The 19,044-nt window shown below is 38.1% G+C and overlaps 1 protein-coding gene across 7 annotated transcripts in view; it reads right to left on the bottom strand.

Annotated features, from left to right (window-relative positions):
* LOC143253909 (uncharacterized) overlaps positions 1 to 19,044 on the bottom strand; it is a 78,591-nt gene that overhangs the window by 2,701 nt on the left and 56,846 nt on the right. For 2 of the 7 annotated variants that reach the window (XM_076508469.1, XM_076508472.1), the window contains 3 exons: positions 15,942 to 16,026; positions 14,070 to 14,166; positions 9,829 to 9,980 (listed from right to left, as the gene is read on the bottom strand). In XM_076508469.1, the coding sequence (XP_076364584.1) occupies positions 9,829 to 9,980; positions 14,070 to 14,166; positions 15,942 to 16,026 (334 nt within the window). Of the gene's footprint in view, positions 1 to 9,828; positions 9,981 to 12,074; positions 12,163 to 13,679; positions 13,820 to 14,069; positions 14,167 to 15,941; positions 16,027 to 19,044 lie in introns of those variants that run through there. The other 5 variants (XM_076508471.1, XM_076508473.1, XM_076508474.1 and 2 more) reach the window with 4 other exon arrangements.

Below are 19,044 nucleotides of genomic sequence, written 5' to 3'. Positions count from 1 at the left end.
TTTGATGTATTTATGTTTAGAAAACGTCATAAGCATGAAAACGCTGTCTGATAATGTATTTTTATGGCAATAATCTAAGGCAGTGAACAACACAAAACACTGAAGCAAATTTAATTATTGAAATATCGACAAAATCTAAGTGTGCAGTTGTTGATAAAATAATAAATACATTTCAATTTGCCTACATTTTTATGCAAGATAATAGTTGTTTGGTTGATTTAGTGTTTTATGGCACAAAGCAGATAGGCTATATGGGCCAAACATCTGATAAAATGTAAAAGTAAAGTGAATTGTAGTAAAATTCATAAAATGAAATGAAGGTAAAACAAAACACAGTTTAAAAACATAAATAGCATAAAACCATGTCATCTAGTCTACAACATAGAGAGAGAAACTACAGTAAGAGAAGTTGCAAAGGACTTTCTGTAGCATAATGGTAATTATCACAACCTACCAGGAAAACTAACAAGTACAAGAACCACCGTCAGTCACCTGAAGTTGGCCTTTCAAGTCCTGGTTCCGAGTTATGTGTCATTATGGCCATTTTCAAAAAGTAAAGTAATAAAAGTGTTAAAAGACGTGTGGCAAAAGTTTAATAATAACTAGTCAGGATGACTAACGTGTAGTTCAAACAGCAACATTAGTCACCTGAAGATGGCCTTTCCAGTCCTGGTGTCGAGTTATTTAATGTTACGACCATTTTCTAATTTTAAATCGAACCAGAGAGACTGTGATTTTTAAAAGGGAACCACATTAAAAAAGGTGTAATGTATAAATTAAAAACAACTTAAATGACATTAAAAAGATTAATGGCCTTTAAAAAACATTATCAAGGTAGACAGTGTCACTATCACCAATAACAGTCTAACGTTATGGACAAACCTTGGGACAGAACATGCTTCAAATGGTACCGTCGTTGAGAGTCATAAGGACGACAAGAAATTAAAATGTGGCTTATTGTGATCTGAGTGTTACACAAACTACACACTGGTGCATCAGTTCCAGATAAAAGGAAACAATGAGTTACAAAACTGTGACCAATGTGTAGTCTAGTTAGAACAACTTCCTCTTTCTGATCCTTATAAAAGAAAGACGGCCAAAGTCCAATTGAGGATTTTATTTGAAAAGCTTGTTTCGCTTTGCTCATTCCAAGTCAACTGCCAGCTCGCATGGAGCCGAGCCTTGAATACAGAACCATACATAGTCCATGTATGGGACAGGCACAGCGGTGATAGTGCCAGAGCAGATAGACTTAGCTGCAGTGACAGCAAGCTTGTTACCGAGAATACCAACGTTACCCGGTATCCAGAAAAACTGAATAGAAGTAGATGTTAAAGAGAAATGGACCAGTTGGTTTTGAATATCGGCGAGAACAGGGTGTGAACTAACATAAAGCGATTCCAGGGTCAGTAGAGAACTAAGGCAATCATTATAAATAGTGCAGTTTGAGTACTGCTTAGCTTCGATATCATCCAGGGCAAGAGAAATGGCGTACAGATCAGCAGTGAACACAGAAGCTGTAGAGGGGATTCTGCGCGCAACCACAAAACCACAACAAACCATGGCAGAACCCACAGAGTCACCTGATTTTGAACCATTGGAAGTATCTTGCTTTTCATAGATGGCTTGATGAAAGTGACATTTGGGAACTGTAATAAGCCATAGTGGGATGGGCTGACCAGTGGATACTGTAATGTTATCCAAGGACAGACCCAATTCATCCAACTGCGCCTGGATACAAAGGCCAAAAGAAGCAATGGCAGATCGTCTGTTCTAAAAAGGTATGGCCCACCGAGGAAGGAAAACACAACCTCAGGTGGGATGCTTTGGTAAGGAACGAAGTTTCGAAGCATACAGTAAAGAAAGTTACAATCAGCAAAGGTGCAAAGAAGGTTCATGAGACTATGTATAAGCTCTGAACTTGGGAGGTGTGGAAAGCCTCAGTGCAGAGTCGAAGTCCTTGATGATGAATAGGGTCCAGGCCGAGTGTCTGGCAGAGCCCTAGACCAGTGATCCATAGTCGAGTTTCAATCGAATTAGAACACGATATATCTTTTGCATTGAACATAGATCTGCTCCCCAAGTGGTGGTAGAGAGGACACGGAGGATATTTAGTGCTCTTGTACATTTGACCCGTAGCTGCTTAATGTATGGTATAAAGGTCAGCTTAGGGTCAAAGACGAACCCCAAGAACTTGGTCTCAGGAACTACAGGTAGTGAAACTTCACCGATACGGAGTTCAGGATCAGGGTCAATACCCCATTGGCAGCAAAAGTGCATGCAAACGGTTTTAGAGAGAGATAAATTAAAGCCGTTTGACGTGGTCCACTTCAGTACACGATTGAGGGCATATATCTCATGTTCCACGACTGACATGAGATGTGAAAGGCGTCGACATAGAGCCCGTTTGCAACAGTGAGAGGGAGAAAGTGTCGAACCCACACGAACTTGGAATCTCCTGTCCATTAAAAATTTTTAATAAAAATAAGCAAATAGCCACGTAACCCATATATGTGGAGTTCTCGCAAAATGCCATACTTCTATGTTGTGTCATAAACCTTCTCAATGTCAAAGAATATTGATGCAAGATGTTGTCGTTTGAAATAGGTTTCTCTGATTGACGTTTCAAGTCGAATCAGGTGGTCCGAGATGGAGGGCTGTCGTCGGAACCCACAATGGGTGGGCATGAAGAGGTTGTTTGATTTGAGGAACCAAACAAAACGAGCATGAACCATCCTGTCTAAGGTATTACAGAGACAGCTCAAAGCAATTCGACAGTAGTTTGAAGGAATCTTGGGATCTTTCCCAGGCTTAGAGAAAGGCATCAAGAAAAACATTCTCCTGCCAGATCCGGTTAAAAACAATTAGAAGAATATCAAACGAAGCGGACGATAGATGGCGCAACATGTCCTAGTGTACATCATCTGGTCCAACTGATGTACTGCCAGACCAATGAAGGGCCAGTTTCACTTCCACCAGTGTAATAGGACGATTATAGTAATAAAGACAATTAGCTCGAAAGAAAAGAGGAGATTGCTCTGCCCGAGTCTTGATGGTTAAGAAGGTGGAAGAAGAAGCAGAAGTTCTAAGATACCTGGCAGAAGCTTTCACCTAGAGTATCGGCAATCCTCTGGGTATCAGCCACTTCCTGGCCATCAGAGAGCAAAATCGAGATGGGGACAGAGTTATATTGCCCACTGACCTTTCGAATCTTGTCACATATGACTTTGGAACTGGTGGTAGAAAATATGCTGGTTGTGAACTTAATCCAAGATTCCTTCTGGCTTTGACGTCTTACCCACTGAGCATGTGCACAGGACTTCTAGAAAGCGATGTGGTGTGAGAGTGTGGAATACCTACGAAAAGTATCCCAGGCCCATTTTAGAGCCTTCCGTGTCATGTGGCAGGCAGGATTCCACCACGGACGAGGATATAGTGGAAAACGTGTCGAGGTTTTAGGAATACCTTGAGCAGCTGTTTGTATAATACAGTTAGTTACTTCTGCCACACAATCGTCTATTGATGGCTGACAAACGATGGCAGGATCAAGTTCTGCGAGAGCAGTGAAAGTGGGCCAGACTGCCCAGAATTAAAAAAGAGAGACGGTAATTGTTCAATGAGAGCATCAAGGTCTGATTGATCATATCTATCTCCAGGTGACAGGTAGAGAGAACAAATAGTGATGGTATGACCCAAGGAAACACGAATGGCTATGGCCTCCAAGGGTGCGTCGAGTAGCAAAAACATGGTAGCCACATGCTGATCCACCAACTCGTCCATCACACAGCCAATCATTTCTGTATAAAGAAAACTGCCAAAAGGTTACTGTATCAACAGGTTTCAGAAATGTTTCCTGGAAGGAAATACATACAGGATGGTAGGAAGCAATAAGTGTTTTGATGTCATCCAGATTAGAACGTAAATCTCGACAGTTCCATTGTATCAAGGTGGCCATTTTTACTGACGTGTAGGGAAATTGACTGGAGAACACTTCTGTTTAAGACCATGTCTTTTTTCTTTGCTGTCCTTATTTGAGGGAGGTCTATTGAAATCCACGGATACTGCCCTGGGTCGATTGGGCAGGTCTTTGTTGTTGGAAGGGGATTCCAGTGACTGGGGATATCGAACGAATGATTGTTTTGAATCCTGGGGTGGGAGAAGATGTATCCGAAGAAATGCCTGCACCTGGAACCATAGGACGTGGATCTTGGGATTTGTTGGAATGTATGGAAGGGACAGAAATGGGTATAGAAATTGATTCATCAACTTTTTTAACCATGGAGGTCAAAAGGCTTTTATTTGTTTTGAGAACGATTCTCTTGGAGGCACACAGAGATCTGTCTCCACTTCTACTGTAGTTGTGGAACAAATTGCAGCAGCATATGTCCGAGATGGAGTGGTGGACAGCAATTTTCGAGCCTCAGGATAAGTAATATTATGAATCGTTTTCAAACGCTGCACCTCTTTTTCTGCCAACCATTTAGGGAAGAACGAAAGTAGGACGGGTGAGAGCCATTGCAAATGATGCAATGTGGGTCAGTTTCACACTCATAGGCATCATGGTCGTCGCCACCACAACGAGCGCATGTCAGGAAACCACGACATAACGTCTTTGAGTGACCAAACCTCTGACACTGGAAACATCGGACAGGGTTTGGAATGTACAGCCGTATCCTGCAATTAAGAAAACCTGCCTTGATGGTGCCAGGTGCATGTGGTGATGTAAATTTCAGTACAAGGATACTGGTCGGCATCGTAATTCCATCTTTTCGAGTGGAGATACACCTCACTGCAGAAACTCCTTGAGTGGAGAAACTAGCGAGAATCTCACACTCGGGGACGTTCTTCAAATCCCTTTCAACAATAACTCTTCGTGATGAATTCAAAGTAGCTAATATGTCTCCAGATCGAAGTTTCTTTACAGACTTTGGAGAGCCAGCAAGTTCCTCTAGTCCCTTCGGAATGAAAAAGGGAGACATTTGCTCTAAAGATTTGTCTGAAAGTGAATGCAATATAAGAAAATGAGGTACAACAGGTGGTACAGATAGTGAGGATTGCTGCTCAGAAACTTCAAGACGTGGTCATTTATCTATTGACTGTTTTTTTCCCTATTTTATTTAAATTTTTATTTGGAGGATCCATAGGAAAAAAGGAAATTTCGGTGCCCACTGACTCCACCCACCATGGAGCCCTACAGGGGGATGCACTACAATGTCAAGCAAGGACACTGCAGCAACGCCAGGGTTTCGTGAGCACTAAACCCAAACACCAGTATCAGACACAATGTCCACAACACCTGTTGAGAACTTCCAACACTGGTGCTTGGCTGACCCTAGCCCAAGTGGACTAGCCGATTTATCCAAGGGGGGCCACCCAAAGGCCGTCTGTCTACAGGAATTCAAGGCCAAAGTGGTGTGTTAGGGTTGGACCCCTCAACCACTAGGAACCTCTCCTCCCCTTCACGGGTCGCCACGCACGGCAAACACGTGGGTGGATGTTTAGATACCAGAGAAGGTAAACTGAAAGAATAGAACCTTCCCTTGGAGATCCCCTCACCACGTACAGGAATCCACACCGAGGGGTGCAAGATAATGCAACGTCAAGATAATTCGAAGTGATTTAAACAATTCGCTTATAAATTTTAAGTTTATAATAATGTAAATTTGTCGTCCAAAAATTGAGTTAAAATCTATCTTGAGGGTTCCACAAAAGTTCCTCAACCAAATATTAACGAAACGATATTTATAGATAAAAACAAACCCTACTACCAGAACCTTAGCGATATATAATATAGGGCTACAATATAAAATTGAAAATAGAAAAAATGCTACAAAACCTATTTATTTCCTTCCCTTCATTTCATGATCTTAAACTATAATAATGCGCAAACATGGGAATGACTTTTAATTTGAAAGGGAGGGTGTCATAATAGGTGAAAGATTAAAAAAAATTTAAAACAAAAAACGAGTTTAAAACAATTTTATATTTCTCGGAAATTACCTAAAAGCTCCATTTTGTCATATATAAACGGAGTTTACAGTAATATTCAAATAAAACTGTGATATTAACTGTTGAGATCTAATATAACTTCGCCAATTATTTTTCTGTTAACTGCTTATTTTCTGGTATGAACGCTTGACAAAACGAAAGTATGTACTGTAAAACGCTCACGTCCGGGATCTAAGTATACGTATTGTTTTAAGGCTATGAAACTTCTCCATTTAGGCTTAGGAGAATAATAAACAAACAACACTTCCTTCGATATAATCATTCCTTATGCTATTTGAAATGTGCATAGAACAATCATTTAATAACATTAAAGCATTTGAAACTTGTATTTTTATTTTTCATACACCTTAAAGTAAACATGTTTTTATAAGTTCCACTAACTTAAAATCTCTGTTTTTAAAAACTTCACTTACTGATTTAAGCTACAACCGTCAGAATTATAATAATAATCAAACAACTATTCTACGAAACGTAATTCTTAAACTGCATTACTCAGCATAAAAACGAATGTGAACTATATAGTTTATTTTACTGAACTTTTTTTGGTATATTTTAGATACATTAAGAGTAACAATTACAGAGAAACGACATTTATGTCATAATATTAAGTGAAATTATTTAATATACCTTACAATCAAATAATTTCGGTAGACATGTTAACATTACTAGGCCAAAACTCAACTAATGTTGTTTACAGTAATTGTCACTCTAACAAACCATCAAAATGTACCTTGAAGGAATTACTTTCTAAATGTGCTGTTATTTAAAAAAAAAAAAAGTTTCCGACAGGCACACACAGGAGAGATGTTTTAGACATAACACACATATACTCTTCAAAACAAGAAACGCAAAAGGGATATTTTTGTTATTTTAAAGAGAAATATATGTAATAACGTTACAAGCTCAGAGTATGTGATGTTACACGTGTTAAGGCACTGGTTGTCAGACCAAAATGACAATAAAAGTTGTGCGCTTTGAAAACGGAGGAAAACATCGGATTTTTCGCCAAAACGCATTCGTGTCCAATAAATTTGTTTCAGAGATCTGCATGTTCTGCAAGTGCAACATGTGCAAAATCCCTATAAAAGTGACGGGTTCTCGGTTTCCATAGCTCAGTGTTAAGCCACCGACACGCAACACAGTTACGCCAAGACTTACTGAAGCACAACACAACAACGCCATTGGTCGCTTGGAAGCAAGCGAATCTCGATCAGATGTTGCCAGAGCTGTGAATGTCCACCCAAGCACCATCACAAGGCTATGGAATCGTCACCAACAACATGGATCAACTCGTGACCGTCCACGATCTGGCAGACCTCGTGTGACCACGACCGCACAAGATCGAAACATCCGGTTATGTCACCTTCGGAATAGGACCACCACTGCGACGTCTACTGCCTCAACCATACCTGGGGTGCGTAGGATTTCCGATCAGACCGTACGCAACCGTCTACGAGATGCAGGAATCCGATCTCGACGTCCAGTCAGAGGCGTCATCCTCACCCAGCAACATCGTCAAGCGCGGCTGCAGTGGACTCGGGCACATCGGGTATGGCCTCATCGACGATGGAGGCATGTTTGGTTCAGCGATGAATCACGTTTTATGCTTCGTAGCAGGATGGAAGGACCCGTGTTTACCGTCGCCGATGTGAACGTTTTGCAGCAAACTGTGTGCAGGATGTTGACAGATTTGATGGCAGCGTCATGATGTGGACTGCCATCGCCTACAATGCCAGAACAGACCTTTTGAACATTCGAGGGAATCTTACGGCTCAACGATACGTCGACGAGATTCTTAGGCCCCATGTACAACCTATCATGGTGAACATCAACGACGTTTTTCAACATGACAACGCCCGTCCTCACACAGCCCGACTCACCACTGTCTTCTTGAGACACCACAACATCAACGTTCTTCCCTGGCCCTCCAGATCACCAGATTTAAACCTCATCGAACATCTTTGGGACGAGTTGGACCGACGTCTACGACGGCGACAACCTCAACCACAGACTCTACCTCAGCTTGCAGCAGCTTTGCAGGCTGAGTGGACAGCCATTCCGCAGGATGTGATTCGTCATCTCATCACTTCCATGGGCAGGAAATGCCAAGCAGTTATTGATGCTCATGGGGGACATACTCGTTATTGACGTTGAGTGACGTTAAACTTCACCTAGTGAGCGTGGACTTCGCCTTTGCAGACTTTGGTTTGTTTTGGAATTTCGCACAAAGTTACTCGAGGGCTATCTGTGCTAGCCGTCCCTAATTTAGCAGTGTAAGACTAGAGGGAAGGCAGCTAGTCATCACCACCCACCGCCAACTCTTGGGCTACTCTTTTACCAACGAATAGTGAGATTGACCGTAACATTATAACGCCCCCACGGCTGGGAGGGCGAGCATGTTTGGCGCGACTCGGGCGCGAACCCGCGACCCTCAGATTACGAAGCGCACGCCTTAACGCGCTAGGCCATGCCAGGCCTGCAGACTTTGGATGTTCAGCAGTGAATGTGCAAAGTTTCACACATGTCATACAGAACTACCCGGAATAAACTTGTTAACAAATTGTCTCATATTTTGCCTTTTGCGTTTCTTTTTTTGAAGAGTATATATCACTTCAACAACGTAGAACTACTCCGAGGATATAATGTATTTCGAAACGAGGCCCGGCACAGCCAGGTGTGTTAAGGTGTTCGACTCGTAATCTTCAGATCGCGGGTTCGAATCCCCATCACACCAAACATGCTCGCCCTTTCAGTTGTGGGGGCGTTGTAATTTAAGATCAATCCCACTATTCATTGGTAAAAGAGTAGCCCAAGAGCTGACGGTGGGTGGTGATGACTAGCTTCCTTCCCTCTATTGTTACACTGCTAAATTAGGGACGGCTAGCGCAAATAGCCCTCATGTAGCTTTGCGCGAAATTCAAAAATAAACAAACATTAAAAAAAAAGTAACTTTTGTCACCCTGAAACAAAACTCATGAAAGTTAAATAAATAATAAAAAACGACTAGTTCCGGTCATAAACGTATATTAGTTGTCAGTTAAAAATTGTAAATACTTTTCAAAACACGTCCAAGGATATACAAGATATATTTATAGAAAACGTACAATTTTGGAAATGAAACTCAAACAAGGAATGGTGCATTACATTTAAGTCAAAAATAATTGGAGGAGGGGAATTATACCACGAAAAAAGTGATATATAGATGTTTTAATGTTTAGAACGCTTCGGAACGAAACGCTTTTCCTCTGATGGTTTGAATCTTTATGGTATCAAGTTTAAAAATGAAGAGTTATCTTTTTTGTGGCGTATGCCCCTTCTTGTTTTCGGTTTAACGAAGTATCAGAGCCTATTTTACACATTTTTTGAAATATGTAAAAAGAAACAACAATTAATTTATTAATTTCCATCATGTCGCGTATTAACTTTAAGGAGGATTCCAATAACCCTTTAAACCCCGTCTGCGTTCGCCAATGTAAATGCTTTCCGTCTGTTAAATGCGTTAAAAAGTCATTTCAGTAAAACAAGGGTTAGGAAAAAAAATGATATGGTAACACATAACATACATTTTGTTCATCATTTTATAGGTAGTTACAATTAATTGTCAAACACTGCTTATATTAGTTTAAAAAAAATCGATATAAATGTGCTATGAATACAATATAACGTGTGAACAAAACAAAAAGAAACAAGCCTACTTTCCTAATGCTGTGTAGCGATTTTGTAGTTTTCACATGAATATTGTTCTTATTATGACAATAACATAATTCACAGTTACCTGAAAATATTAAGCTTTTCCAAATGTAAGTAATAAACACTTACTCTGCTGTTCGGAACCCCAAATCAAAATTATAACGACGATTTTTTGGATTGAGAGAGTCGAAGTCAAATGAATCTGGGTAAAAATGGTGGATAAGGGCACAGAAGGCTAATCCGTCACTCCAACTGGTCGAGAAGTTCTGTATGTCAATGTTCTAAGTCAAGATCGTAGAAGAGAAAAATACAAAATAACAAAAGTTCACTTTAATATTATTTAATTTTTCGCAAGTCAACAACTAACACATTTGGAACAACAAACAAACTAAAATTTTACATTAACGCAACAGTAGACTTACTGGTTTCACTGTTTCGCCAAATCTTGGCGCATAAGACAGAAACGGACAATTATAATATTATCAAAATGTTTTAAATAACTTAAATTAATAGTAATAATAATAATATTTCAGACTTGTCGTAAGAATGCGAGTTTTGAATACCATTTTGGAAAAAAATAACGCTATTCTAATCCTAAGATTATCGTAATATTGTAAAAATAAACAAAAGAAAATTATATTCGCAACTAAATATACTGGAAACTTTAACAAAAATATCGAAGATTTAATTGTTTTTTCTTTGTACTTAATACTGTGAAACAAGTTATTAAATAATACTTTATAATTAAGTTTTATTTGGACACTTTTGTAGGCAGTAGTGATGTTGTAGTTAATGGTATTTTGTAAGCATAAAAACTAATATGGCCAAATACCAGGAATGTTGATAAAAGAGTTAATCACAATGTAACGTTTTTAAATTTTAGAGCATCTACCTGGTGACACATTTAGGAAGTTCTGCTTTTACTTGATGTATTTTTAACCTCAGTTTTTCCGATACTCCGATAATATGTGACTATGCTATTTTGTTATCAACCGCAACAAACCTAAAAATTAATAATGTTATCTTGTTTTCGGGGTTAAAATGTCAGTATTAGATTTTTGGAGTTAATTTTAGTTGAAGGTTCCAACTTCAAAAACAAATGTCGCATTGTTTTTTATCTCTTACTTGATGCTGACGGACATTATATGAAATGTGACGCTCTCTGTCGGCACACTTTTCATTCAATTTATTACTGTGCAATAATCATATGTCAATGTGTTCTATTGACAAAACATGCAACAATGTCGCAATGAATTGCATACACTCAATTAGTGACGTCAGCAACATGTACAACCGTCAATACAGAAGTTAAACAAAAAAGTTACGCATGCCAATAGAATCTCTCACCGACATAAGCCACGAAGCCCGGATTATTTTTCACAGAATACCTCCGCATGCCGTATAACGATAGTACAGCAACGCTTGAAAGAAGAAAAAAACCGTAACATACAAAGAAATACTGTATGGGAAACATAAATAGCACAGTCAACGCCACATTCACCATATGTCCATACTGTTGAGTGTAATATTAAACATGCAATACGACAACAGAGTTAGAATAAAGAAACTAATTAAATATTGTCAAACATCTAGGGTTCGAGAGTCGGTTGTATGTTGATCAGAAGCTCGTGAAAACACGCAAGACAATATCTATGAAGGTTTTGTGTTCTTTTTAAATCATCATATACCAACATAAAGTAATTTACGTTTGTGAATAATATTACAGGATTTGCGACAAATTTACTTGTTTATATTACCCAACGGATCAACTGTTTTATTATTATATCACTAATTAATTTTCGCCAGGGGTAAAATTGGAAAGTTGAGATTTCAGATTCAGACGTCTATTCAGGTCTCGTCAGCACAACCTGGGTAAGTAAACCAAAGAAATACAGTTAGACTCCTTATTACGTGTGATGTACGGATATATACAATATATGTGGGGTTTTAAGTACTTTTAACCCATTATTTAATAAATTAAGTTAATATAGGTGAGTGAATAATATTAGGTTATTTCGCCTTATTTGTTACCCGATATTATCTAGTAAACCAACGTTTTCATCAACAATACAACTTGGCATGCGAAACGTTCAAGAAGTTAATATTAAAGCAACAAAGAAGGATGTTATAGTGCGCCACCTATCGGTAAAACATTAACGTTTAATTGTTATTAATAGGAATTATGATGTTTTAACATATAAGAGGAAACAAACGTATCAGAAATAATCTGTTCGTGGGTTAACGTTAACAGAGATTTTTTTTTTATCATTCTGCCACAGAAACGTGATTAAATAAAAATGAAATGCATGTTCAGCGATAATGTGCCAATTAGATATGTGAGGAGAAAACGACATGCGTAGAGGGTTCAATCAAACCTTGTAGTCCCTTGTCTTGCTACGACACCAGTGGAGTAACATTTCTTTTATGTCGCTGGCGCTGCGGTTTACTCGAACGGTCTGGAAGCTACCAAGTAAGGAACAGAAAGAGAGGTAGAAAGTTTTGTCAGTTAGTCACGTCGTGACATTGGAACAAATGGTAATTCATATACTGTTCAATTAAAAGATCATTAAAATCCAGAAATTCAAGTACGTTCCAACTTTGAACAAGAATAAAAACAAATAAAATATTCTACTGCTTTACAAAGAGAGCACGCACCCAGGTTTGGAGGTATCCTGTCTGTAAGGCTAACGTTGTTTAATAACGCAACGATACTGTTTCGTTTCTTCTTTCAATGGCGTTTCTTCGTTTTTGTTACTACTTTATTACCCAATAATTAGGTATAGAACTTTTACTAATATACACTGGATCCTTACTAACGGCTATTTTCTATTCAAGTTAAGCCTTAAATTTTGATATTTCACAGTCCCCTTAAAAACGTAAAACGTTTGAAGATGTACTGCTTAACCAATTGATATTCCAAAGATATTTACTGGTATGAGGTAGCTTGCAAAGAAATTTCCCCACTTTAGGGCTTTAGTATTATAAATTACAAACAAAAGTACCCGTCCCCAGTGACGGGAAAAGTTCAAGTTAATCTATCAATTTAAATTATTTCATGGACTTTAAAAAGGTTAGTTATGTTGCACCCTAGTTTCACCCAGAACTGTGAACTGCTTATACAGTCCACATCTAAATGTAATTGTTGAACATTTCAGTCACGCTTAGAACCACTCCACAATAACGTACGGTAAATACACATTTTTATTATTTAAGTTACGCCACATTCTGGAGAGTAAATGACAATAAATTTCTTACAATATCCTGTTTACTATAACATTTCCCATCAGCATTATTCATGTCTGTTATCTCCTTATCATTTTAAAAGTGAATGTTTAGCACCGCCTGCGCGTGCAGCTTTTTAAATGCAACGCGTGAAGCAGCCGCCGTAAACGAGAGACAGACGAACTTACGAGCACCACAATTCGCAATACATAAAGATTGAAAGAATTTTCCAATTGAAATGAGAGGGTCGGCAACTAGCGGATGTTGTACCTTATGTGTGTGTGTTGGAAATGATAAATTTAAGCCTAAAATTTACCTGGAACTATTTAGTTTTAAACTATTTATCTTATATCTCTACATTTCCTAATCCACATGTATCAATCAGTATAATGTGACTCAATTTCTGGGGAAATACGTATGTTTTTGTGTTGTTTTTTTCTATCTAAAACTGTAGTTTTTATCAAAACAGTTCTGAAATTTTTGAAATATTATTTCTACAAGACTCCAGCACATACAAATCACGTAAACATTCACAAGATAATGTTTTCTAGTCATTCTGTTTAATAATTGGTAATCTATTGATGTATGTTTTGAAAAAAATCGGATTTTCTGCGAGGTGAACATTTTATTATACTGTATCCATTATAACATAAGTGTTAAATGAAAAAAAAACCCAAAACAATCTACATACAAAGACGCGTATGTGTTATAACTTCAATCGACAAGTATGCGTTACGACCTCGACAGGCCTGTACAAAAAGTGTGTGTGTTTTTAGTTTTTACTGTTGACTGTCAACCATGCACGAATTTAAATTAAACCTTAAAAGGTTTAAATGCGTCACGTATTTCCTTAAAAAAATAATACGTTGTTCTGTTCCAAGACGTTGTGGGTTAATACCTGGAAAAGAAAGTAAACTTATGTACACTCTAACAAGTTTATACATAACAAATAAACTTAGACATCACGTAAAACAGCTAAAAACTAAACCGGAAATTTTACGTTTCGCAAATTTTCCTTTTTTTTTTTCCTTCTCTTCATATGGATTTCCATGATGGCGACTTTTCATAACCATTATTCCCGTCGTGCTGTTCGCAACTTCCCCTGGAACAAGAATTACAAACACCAATTCTATAACAACATTGCTAACCTTGTACTCCTGTGTGCATCGCTGACAAAACTCCAAGATGGTCTGTTTGATCTGGCTGGCGTTCTGACGGATCACCGGAAGTGGCAAGACAAAGGGGCTAAAGCATGCAGGTGGGAGCATGCACAAAACGTTAGTTTTTGTTTACTTCTCGTCCGAATGTACACGCATACATTATGGTAATAAATTACAGATGCCTTGCTGTCTTGTTACGTACATGTTATAATTTTAAGTAAGTAAACATGAGGATAAAAACAATAGCGATTAATAGGTTACATGTAATTTTGAACTTAACAAACACAAGTTAGGGTTAGAATAATTTCCTGAAAAAAAACAATATAACAAAAAACATACCAATCTAGATTATATCAAGTAACAGATTACAAAATACACTATGTATCTGTAACCAGATACAATGTCATTCAGCGTAGTTATGTTACAACAGTTAGAATCCACTTACTGACTGGACTGGCTACGTTTAACATTTCAACATGTCCACGTTTGTGGAACACCCCATTCACCTGAATACACATAACACGTTGATCATGTGAGCAGTCAGGTAACTGTCAAGACATTCACGTCATGATCAGATTCTCGTTAAGTTGCCATAGAAACGTCATTATTAAAACGTCTATCATAGACATCGGTCAACAGTAAAGGCAGAAATGGAATACAGTTTGTCACTTGGTAAAACTATAACTGGAAATAATCGCTTTGCAACAGAAAAAATGGTGATTGGGGAAGATCGTTAAGCGCAACGTGAGAATCATTTTACACTCATTGCTGCAAACGTTTCTCATCCATCTTAGATACAAGTTGTAAACCAGCGATGTTAGTGAACAATGGATGATTGAAAGTCTGTGATGTAATCTGATAAATCGCATCCCCTTAATTTCTCTATTGATGGTAGACGGATGTCACGTGCGGCATTTAATCTTTTTGACATTGATCCGACAGATGTTGAAGGTGGGGAACGTCATTGATCCAATAAAAGGGTGAGTAACAACTACAGTATACCTCGGTTTTATTGCTAGTCACATCCACTCCCACCTAAAAACTACATTTCCATCTTAATGGCCAAATATTCAACAATATTAATAGAATCAGTCATGCTCATAATATCCTAAATGTATTATTCATGGTAACTTGAGACACCTTCCTTGGTTAGATAAATAACGGTTCTCAAACAAATTTATCATCTTAAGGATAAACCAGATCATCACATCCACCAACGAAATCTTTCTGTTGACTTCTGTGAAACATTATAGGCTATGCCTACTTCTGGATGGACACCTTGTACCATCTTGTGGAAGGATATGTCACGCCAGGTCAAGTTATAACTCTACTAAGGAAAGGGGTGTGTGTGATTCTAATAAAGTTTCTAGTCAGCGTATTAATACCAGTTGGTTAGACTTAGTTAAGGTTTAAAGTGCTCTTTGGTTGCAGAAGAGTTGTTGATTTTGTTAAAACTACGACAACTACAAACACATTCGATTACCCTTGACTTTATATTAAAGGTAGATTTACAATAATATGTACACCATATACATTATTATAATTTTTTACAAATACAATTAATTACGAAAGTTTAACAACAATAAACCAACTTAAATTTACAAATTTTGAGCCACTGAAACCAATGGCTAGTATACTTGCAAAAATAGGTCCCATAATTTAGAGTGACAAGCAAGTTGAGCTTACCCTTGACCTGAAGCTGAACCCAGGAGTCTTCAGGTAGATTGAAAGGTTACCTAAGGCCTCTAGGCCCATTTCCGGGTCAAGATTCAGCCCAACTTGTTTGTTATTTAATTTCAATTTATCCGTGTCAAATATAATACTGTTATAAAAACTTGGGCGAATAAAAATGATCCTTACTTGGGAGTTTTGTTCCCTTGCTGTTTTGTAACAGCCTCATCCATTTGTTGAAACTTTGCTCGTGCTGAAACTTTATTTTGATTGGCTGAAAGTTAAAAAAAAGGACACACTGAAATTCATAATGTGACTCATCAAATTAAAATATACATATAAATATTATCTCACAACTTACCCTCAGTATGACTAACACTCTGACACAAGATTAAAACATCAAAATGAATTTCTTGAAATACATTCACTCACCATTTGCTTATTTTGGCATAAAACTACATAATAAACTATCTATCTTCTATCCGCCATGAGAATCGAAGATCAAAGGTTACTGTTACAAATCATAAAGTTTACAGTTGAGCCACTGGTGAATATTTGGACAATCTAATGTCAAGTTTCATCTGTGAATGTATGTCCTGTTAATTCTTATTCTGACAAGTTTCATCTGTGGATGTATGTCCTGTTACTTCTTATTCTGTCAAGTTTTATCTGTGGATGTATGTCCTGTTAATTCTTATTGTGACAAGTTTCATCTGTGGATGTATGTCCTGTTACTTCTTATTCTGTCAAGTTTTATCTGTGGATGTTTGTCCTATTACTTCTTATTCTGTCAAGTTTCATCTGTGGATGTATGTCCTGTTACTTTTTATTCTGTCATGCTTAATCTCTGGATGTATGTCCTGTTAATTCTTATTCTGACAAGTTTCATCTGTGGATGTATGTCTCGTTACTTCTTATTCTGTCAAGTTTCATCTGTGGATGTATGTCCTGTTAATTCTTATTCTGACAAGTTTCATCTGTGGATGTATGTCCTGTTACTTCTTATTCTGTCAAGTTTTATCTGTGGATGTATGTCCTGTTACTTCTTATTCTGTCAATTTTCATCTGTGGATGTATGTCCTGTTACTTCTTATTCTGTCAAGTTTCATCTGTGGATGTATGTCTTGTTACTTCTTATTCTGTCAAGTTTCATCTGTGGATGTATGTCCTGTTACTTCTTATTCTGTCAAGTTTCATCTGTGGATGTATGTCCTGTTACAAGTTTCATCTGTGGATGTATGTCCTGTTACTTCTTATTCTGTTTCATCTTTTATTCTGTCAAGTTTCATCTGTGGATGTATGTCCTGTTACTTCTTATTCTGTCAAGTTTCATCTGTGGATGTATGTCCTGTTACTTCTTATTCTGTCAAGTTTCATCTGTGGATGTATGTCCTGTTACTTCTTATTCTGACAAGTTTCAGCTATGGATGTATGTCCTGTTACTTCTGATTCTGACACATTTACTGTTTTAATTGTCTTCACTCATGAGGTTTCAGTAGCCACCTATCGGAAATACGGGATTAAAGCCAAAAGTCATCCCGAAAGTTTCTCCTACCGAAGTTTGCGACCTAACAGTGGCGGCGCCAAGGGGGAACTTGGGGGCTTGACCCCCCAAATGAGCCAAGCCCCCTTCAGCCCCCAAATATTGTTACTTACATATATTTTATGAATATAGGAAACACAATCGTCATTGTTGCTTAGCAATTAACATCAAAGAGACATAGATCTGTAGTACTCAACGTCTTCATTAAGACGGAAGTATGTGTCATGCGTCCCATAATAATGTACTGAATGCACTGAAACTTATGCGTTGTATTGCCGCTCCCTGTGTAATGCCATTCTATCTTGAACTTTGACGAAGATTAGACAATCACGTTGATTTCAAGTTACAACAGATCGTCAGGGATTTTACTTGATAAACAAAAAATTTCACTGGTATTTACCCATTAATTTCATTTATCTTTTATTGAAAAGTAAAACATAGCATGCATGTATAAGTGTATTGTGTATAGGTCAAAACTATGAAACATTTAGCTGGTATTGTGTCCTCTGTGAGATCATTTTGCATTGTGTATCAACCATCCAAAATTGTATTGATGATTGTGGCATACACTTAAAATTGTGACTTACAATCCAATTAATGTTATAGTTATGATTAGATTATAACCTTACATGTTAACTGACCAAATAATATTTCTAAACAATTCTAGAATGAATTTTGAAATTGTCATTGGGCTACTTAGAAGTGCCTAATTTAATGTAATATAGTAGTTACATTATTGTCACACTTATGATAATAAGAACAATATCACAATCACAGTTTGACCTGTATGAATAATGTGAACTTATGAAGAAACCAGCCTTTCTGTGAAGGTCAACTGCAAGTTACACATTTTGTTTTGGTGCTACTATGACCATTCAATATTCAGGCCGCGGGTTTGCTTTGTTCGAGCGCGCGATTCCCGCCTCGAACGCCTTAAGCGTATGATCACCGAGTCACTCACTGACCAAGGTGTACGCTCTGTGTACGGCTAACGATCGGCTCAGCCCGATCCAAATGCCAGCCGCACGCCACCACTGCTCACTCCCATTAGCTGCCCACAGTGTTACAACATGCCCTATCAAACTATGTTTGTGTTCCCTAATTAGCCCTGTAATTTTACTTTATCACTACCCTCTAATTAAGTACTTGTGCTATATGGTTAAAGATAAACACTTTCTCTAACAGTACTTCACGGATATGTTCTGGATGCCTGGAGACACACCTTCTATGCCATCATAGACATGATGCTCAACAAGCTGAATAGAAGATTCTCCTCTGATGCCTGCAGTGTTCTGATGGGTGCAACTACATTGAACCCCAAACACTCCACATTTCTGGACAAGCAAGCACTCTTAGGAATGGCAGCAAACGATGGCGTGGCAAGGATGACCTCGCAGTGGAAGTTTACCAGTTGAACCGGCTAATTGCCAGGAAGAAAGACAAGGGGCAGGAAGTATCCATACCATTGGAGCTTGCAACCATGCTGGAGCCATACAAGGAAGCCTTCATGGATCTCCACAAACTTGTATGCATCACTGTGACCCTGCCTTTCACTTCAGCTGCCTGTAAGAGAAGTTTCTCATGTTTGAAGCTTCTCAAGACATACTTGCACAACAGCAGTGGTAACAACCACACCAGCAACCTTGGTGTCATATCAGTAAACTCCAGGAGGGCAAAACAACTCGATATTGATACTGTTATAGAAACACTTGCTGCCAATCACCAGGACAGGCGCATTGTTTTGAAGTA

Source organism: Tachypleus tridentatus, chromosome 6 (genome assembly GCF_004210375.1).
Source record: "Tachypleus tridentatus isolate NWPU-2018 chromosome 6, ASM421037v1, whole genome shotgun sequence".
NCBI classification, from domain to species: domain Eukaryota; kingdom Metazoa; phylum Arthropoda; class Merostomata; order Xiphosura; family Limulidae; genus Tachypleus; species Tachypleus tridentatus.
This window is presented reverse-complemented; position numbering and strand designations above follow the sequence as displayed.